The sequence below is a fragment of the Belonocnema kinseyi genome, chromosome 10 (assembly GCF_010883055.1).
Source record: "Belonocnema kinseyi isolate 2016_QV_RU_SX_M_011 chromosome 10, B_treatae_v1, whole genome shotgun sequence".
Classification (NCBI taxonomy): domain Eukaryota; kingdom Metazoa; phylum Arthropoda; class Insecta; order Hymenoptera; family Cynipidae; genus Belonocnema; species Belonocnema kinseyi.
The window spans coordinates 103965058-103972146 of NC_046666.1; the positions used below are offsets into that span (position 1 = coordinate 103965058).

General features: G+C 30.6%; 1 protein-coding gene across 3 annotated transcripts in view; it reads left to right on the top strand.

Annotated features, from left to right (window-relative positions):
- The window catches only part of LOC117181348 (U3 small nucleolar RNA-associated protein 14 homolog A), an 81237-nt gene that overhangs the window by 53396 nt on the left and 20752 nt on the right, over positions 1-7089 (top strand). For all 3 annotated transcript variants that reach the window (XM_033373917.1, XM_033373919.1, XM_033373918.1), the window contains exons 4-5: positions 651-902; positions 1201-1585. In XM_033373917.1, the coding sequence (XP_033229808.1) occupies positions 651-902; positions 1201-1585 (637 nt within the window). The remainder of the gene's footprint in view (positions 1-650; positions 903-1200; positions 1586-7089) is intronic.

The window sequence follows — 7089 nt, forward strand, 5'->3', positions numbered from 1 at the left end:
AAAAAATTGAAATAAAAAAAATCGACATTTTTTTGCTTATTGATGGAAAAGGGATACGAGGTGTTGTGCGGAGGGTACTAGTCCGGGTAAAGTCTTGGTATTGTTTTGAATCGCGCTTATTTATTTCACCTCACTATGCAACTTTCAGAGTTCGGGTTATGAAGGGAGAACTAAGACCAACCTTAAAAAACAGACACCTACAAAGATAGCCGAGGAATTCGAGGACAAGTGTTCGTTTCAGGGTTCCAACATCAAGATTATTACTCGCTTCTAGATACCGCGCGACAACCTAATAGCAGCTGAAAAAGAGTATCAACTAATCACTACGCAAGAAGGGGTTGCGAAATTTTTCTGGTTTTGATGCAGTAACGTTTCATTGAAAAATGATCTGTACACCAAAATATACCAACTTTCATCCCTCATATGGCAGTAATTATGCAGTATAGCGGTTAATTTTTTTCATTTACATTTGGGTTCTATAGTAACACAAATTTACGTTAATTTAAAGAAGATCGAAAGAGACTTTTTTTCGGTAGTGCGATCCCATGAAATTAAATGCCCCAGATACAATACTTACATAGCAATAAGTATAGGAACTCTGAATACTCAATTAATAATATTTTAATCTAATTCGTTATTGTTTATTACAGTCTTACAAAGTGGCAAAAGCACATCGACAAAATAAAATAAAAAGTAAAAAGTTTCACCGTATTCAAAGAAAAGAAAAAACGAAACAGCAACTAAAGGAGTTCGAAGAATTATTAAAGACTGATCCAGAAACTGCAAAAGAAAAACTGAATCCGCTTCAAAAAGTTAGAGCTGAAGAGCGAATGACATTGAGACACAAAAGTACGGGTCATTGGGCAAGGAATAAATTGATAAGAGCTAAATATGATAAAGAGGTAACACATTTTTAATGAGGTATAACCTTAATTATTTTATTACTATAACATTAGGAATTTGGATCGATTCAGCTTTTTTTGTGTCGAGTTGGATCCAGTTTGAGGTGATTCAAACATTCCAGTAATCCGAAAATTATTACCCGAACCATTTGAGCTCAGCTGGACTCTACTCCTCGAAACTTCACTAACTAGGCTCGACTCATTCTAACTTCGTTTTCCACATGTATAACATGTTACAATAGTCTTAAAACCACCATTATTTTACACCACCTTACGTTCAATATTGTTTCTTTGACAGATTCGACAAGAATTAGCAGAACAGTTATCGATCAGCCGAGATTTAACGCAGAAAATACAAACTACTGAAGATTCTGATGAAGGAGATGAAGAAGATAAACATGCGCCAGTCTTGGATGCCTTTAAAGAGAATCCATGGATTAATAAAACAAAAACTGAGTCCGAGATGGGCGAATTTATAAATCAATACCGCAAGTACTGGGATAATCAGAATTTAAAGAGGAAAAATTACAAGCAGCATGATAGCATTGAAGTTATCGAAAAGGAAAACATGGTTAGTAAAAACTATGGAAAAGCATCAGTTGTGAAAATACCAGAAGGGCACAGTGGAGAAAAAGTAGCAAAAGATTCAATTTCTTATAATCACGGAGTAGGAGGAGTAAATGGTAAGAACTCAAAAATAATTCAAGGAGATTTGCCTGAGTTGGAGGTGGTTGTATAGTGGCCGATTGAAATAATTAAAATACGCGTGAATAAGCATTCTTAAACTTTCCGATTGAAGTCATTTTCATTATATGTGACGTGCGCCAAAGAAAGGGGTCTTACCCTGAAAAGTGAGGTTTTGCAGGGTGAGCGGTTGAAGTCAAATGGATAGACCAGACTTTTAGAAGAGAGGGAAGACTCGCGAAATCTTCTTCTCCACTTACCACTACTGTCTTACGGACAGAGATAGGTCGTAGACACACTAAGGGTCTATAGCGCGCATAAACCGTTCTGATCATTTGCACCAAGCGCAATGCGCATGTGCAAACTCTGTTCTCGACCTCTTAGACAATTCTTGGCGGATCATTTGAAAGAATGTTGTAATGTGTAAATGTCCCTATTAGTACGATATCAAACATTATTTTCACTTTACGTGAGCATTATTTTTAATATATAATGAAATAACATAACCTAAAATAAAATAAAATATATGTCTACTAGGGTGCGCCGAAAAAATAAAATTTTTGAATTTTGATTATACATTGCAAAAATCTTGTTATAGATATCAAAATGAGTCTTCGCGATTTTTTTCAGATTTTTAAAACGACATCTTCAGTTAGCAGAAACTTTTAAAAATTTAAACTCTAAAAACAGTGATTTTTTCGATATATTCCATTGTTTGGTCACCTTTTCTCCATCGAATTAGTTGTTACTGCACGAATTCACTTATTTTGATGTAAAAAAAGATTTTCAGACATTTTTATCGTAAAAGAAAATTGTTTTAAGGCATAAAAATACATATAAGTTAGGAAGAAAAAGTGAAAATAACTATAATTGCGATTTTCACGTATCATTAAGTAAAATAGTATGTTTCCAGCTTTAAAAAAAGTCAATTATAGTTATTTTGACTTTTCCTTCAAAACGTCAAAGTATTTTTAAGTTGGTAAGCTCTCTTATTCTTGGCGCCAGCGACTTAAGTATATTATTTATATCTAAAGTTAAAAATTACAAAAGGTTTGTCCAAAGTACTAATAGCAATGAAAACTTTCTTTTGACAGTCAAAAACACTTTCCTAAAGTTCTATAAAATACTCCTTCTGTCTCCGCATTGTAGATATAGCTCAAAATCTGAAAACGAAGAAATTCTTGAAATTTAAACAATAAATTTTCTTAGTTTTAAATTAAGAAAAATAGTTTAGAGCAAGACCATTTATACCTGCATAGCGATAATTCCCTTAAGAAATTTGTTACCCTCCCTAACTGACTGGAAAGTTTCAAAAATTTGAAAAAAGTAGTGATATAAATTAATGTCAACAACAATATATATTATTGTTGCTTCGTTTATTGAGATTTTTAGATATATCTACGATGGAGAATATTTTCTCCTAAAGATAAATATAAATTGCTTTGGTTTTTTAGTGGAAAAGTTCAATTAAGCAAATAATTAAGAAACTTAACCCCCAAGAACCACTGTACTTACGTTAAAAATTCTAAAATTCTCAGCGAATTTAAGGCAAATGACTTTATTCACAAATACATTAAATTACGATCAAATGTTTTTGACAGTGAAGTTATCATTATAATTAATTATGAGGCTAATGTATGTACTGGAAAGTCATTATTTTATAAGTTTAAATGTAATAACAGCGCAAAGTGTTCAAAAATCGGAAAAAAGTGGTCAAAAACGCACAACAAAAATTTCCCTAAGTGTTTTTTACTTATAGATAAGTCTCAGCAGTGTATGTGTAACTTATTGCGACATGCAATAACAATAAAATCCTTTTTCTACTGAGCGATTGAGTCGGAAAGTGAGCATTTCACGATTAATATTCAACGCGTTTGATACAAGTGAAAAACGACTGCACAACAAAAACGCATAACTTGTGAAATGGTGAACAAATTTCTGTTTTCCAAAATTGAATCGTCTCTGAAAAGTAAGTACTTCAATAGTATTTAATTGGTGAATCATGATTTTATTGATTGTAATTTACAAGAGCATGTAAAGTCGGTTGAAATCGTCTCGAAGAAAAAACGAGAAGTCATATAATTTGATGAATATAAAAAATGTTCCGTTGAGTTCCATTAAGATATTTAGTTTAAAATAATAATTAGTGTTTTCCTAATTACGTATCAAAAAACCATCTGCGGATAGCTGCGGTTTTGAGTTTATTCATAATTTTTATTTCAAGCTTCATATATGTCCATAACCGTATTTTGCCCCGTATGTGTATTAAAAAAAATAATTTTGACTTTATATTCATGCAAACTTAACGTAACCTTAACTTGAACTTACTTCTACAAAAGGGTGATCCGCCGCTTTGCTTTGTTGGATTATTTCTTGTTTTTGTAATTAAAAAATTGTTATGAACAAATATTTTCTGTGCATTTTTTAAAACCTGTACCTGACAATAAGACTTTTTCAATGAGCAGGAAGCAAATATTCGATTTCGTAAAATCTAAATTACCTCGAAACTTACAAAAGAATACTTAGACATTATAGAAAAAAAAATGTTTCTAAAAAGCTGAGAATCGTTTATGAGATGACAAACAACATGAAAAGGAATATCAAAGTATTGCTCACTAAAATATCAAAAAATGGCAGGATGATAGTCGGAAGGAGAGTATGCAAGTCATACTCTGGGTTCATGATAAACGAGTGTGAAATCTTATGAACATTGAGCTTCTTTCTAATATTTGTATAGGATGTGTCCTACTATATCAATTTTTTGTCAAATTTTCGAACATTTCACCAGTTACTCTAAAGCTTCAGATAAAAAAATTCCATGCAATAAGAGAGTCATATAAAAAAATCTTTTAAAAACCATGTACAGATACTAAATGTTCATAATATATACACGGTTATGTTAAATATTTTTTGAGTTGACTGTCTTATTGTATAGATTTTTTTCATTTAAAGCTTTAAAGTAACTGCAAAATAGATAATGACCTTTTAGGCGTTTATAAAGGTCCGCCACATTAGATCCATGGTTCATTTATTTAAAAAATAATTTTTGCCTTTGGATTCGTAATCAGCGACCATGAAAACCGCGTAATACCAATTTGGAAAAGAATCGAAAGTTTATTTAGCACTCTCGTCCGCCATATGGGATCCGTAATTTTGTTTTCCGAATTTTTGACACCGGATTCATAATCAGGGACCTCAAAAACCCGTAAGTAATCGAATTTGGCCCATTTTATGGAGATTTTCTAATTTTGACCACCTTTTTCCGATTTTTGACCACTGTGCAGCGCAACGAATAAGTTTTAAATTTGTATGTGTGTTCGTGTAATAGATATATTATAAAGATGACACGAAAGATTTTATGAATAAAGTTTAGAATGTGTATCCATTCGTTATACCGACGTATTATTTTTATATTCCTATATTTTCAAAAAGTCCCGTAAATGTTTTTTACTTAATAACTTTAGTTTTTAAATTATAACCTATAAATCCGAAGTAATATCAGAGAGAAATAGAGTCACAATGCATTAGAAATATCAGGTGATAGAAAGATGGCGCCCCCTACTCGCCCGTATACCCGTGATATCGGTTTTAAATTCACGAGTGATTCCAGGACTCGGTCGGTGTGCAAAGATTTGCACCACCGACAATGAAGGACATGAGGTAAATCAAAGTGGGCCTCAACCCTTTACATGTGTGCGCCGCGTGGCCATCGTAGGTATACCGCACGCACTCAACCTGATATCGGCTTTAACTCAGGCAAGTTTAGAAATTAGAATTGAAGTGGTTGGCATTTTACGCCAAGTTAACTGTTCGATCGCGAAGCAAGCAATTTTTGACAGCTACAATCTGAGAGATAAATCAACCAATTTTGTGTTTTTTAACTGTCCAGTATTTGACCTTAAAATCCGTTTGTACATTTTGTCTATTTGTGCTACAATTATTATCAATAGCTGAATAAATCTAATGCCAGATTAAGAAAATTAAAGAACTGCACAAGTTCAAGTAGGGTGGCCACTCACTGGGAAAACCGGGAATTATAGCCCAGATTTTTAAACACTAAAATGTACCCTAAAGTTTAGAGGAAAGCCGGGAAATTTTCAGATTCATTTTTTACTTTTGTGGAAGGTTTTATCTAAATTTCCATAAAAAGTCATCTTTTTTGGGTAGTAAAATCTACTATTTTGATAAACACTCGTCTATTTCGAACAGCTAGTGCGATCTTTCAGATTAAAAATTCGCGTTTTAATTTGAAAATTTTTCTATTAAATTCCGCGTTTAAAATTAATCTCTTTTGTTTAGAAATTCAACTATTTTGTTGAACATTATTCCATTTTCGACAGAAACTTTCATCTTTTGCATTAAAAACTCAATTCGTAAACCAGAATTTGATAGTAACAATTTTCAAATTAAAATCGAGTTTTTAATTCAAAAGATTAAAATTTCTGTCGAAAATGAAATAATGTTCAACAAAATAGTTAAATTTTTAAACAACAAGTGAAATTTTCATCCAAAAAGCTGAATTGTATACTAAAAAAGGCATTTTAAATAAAATACATGAACATGCATCAAAGAAATTTATTTTCCTACAAGTCTAATTTTCTAGACAAAATATTGATGTTTAATCATAGTTACATTTTTGACATAAAGATTAATTTTCTTGTAGTTATAAAAAAATTACTTTTTAAACAATAAAAAAAAAATCCTACAAAATAGTTAAATTTTCAGAAAACAAATTTTTTCTACCGTATTGATGAATCAACAAAAAAATCAGCCTCAAATATATGAAATCTTTTAAATTCTTTTGAAGTCTCTTGAAAATTTTCAAAGCTCTTGAAATTCCTTGAAATTAAAAAAAAAACCTTAAATATTGCAAATCTATTACAATCTCATATTACATTATTTAAATAATTTGAACATTCCTTGCAATCTATTAAAATATGCTAAGATATATCAAATCTTTCAAAATCTCATATTAAATTACCGTAATCAATTGAAAATTCTTTGGAATCTTTTAATTCGCTAAAATTTTTCAAATACTTCAAAAACATTTGAAATACCTAGAACTTTTTTTAAAGATTTGGAAGACATTGGAATTTTTAAAAATAACCCTTCTAAATATTTTTTAATTCTTAGAAATTCCTTTAGATTATAAAAATAAGTTAAAATTTTCTTGACATCTTTTAAAACATCCTCATATATTGAAAATCTTTTGAAATCTCTTGAAATTTTTTAAAGCTTCAGATTGAAACTTAGAAAACAGACAAGTTTCAAAACGTTAAATATTAAAATGTTAGTAGATTAAAGTTTTGAAAATGGGATCAATAAAAATGCAAAGCTTTCGAAACTTCATATTCAAAAATTTTCAATTATGAAATATGAATAATTTTCAACTCGATGGGATTCAAGTCTTCAAAATTTTAATTGTAAACTTAGAAGTTTATTTACAAACAATTATTAATCATAAATAAACTGAAAGCTTTCAAAATTCAAATGTATGTTTTTC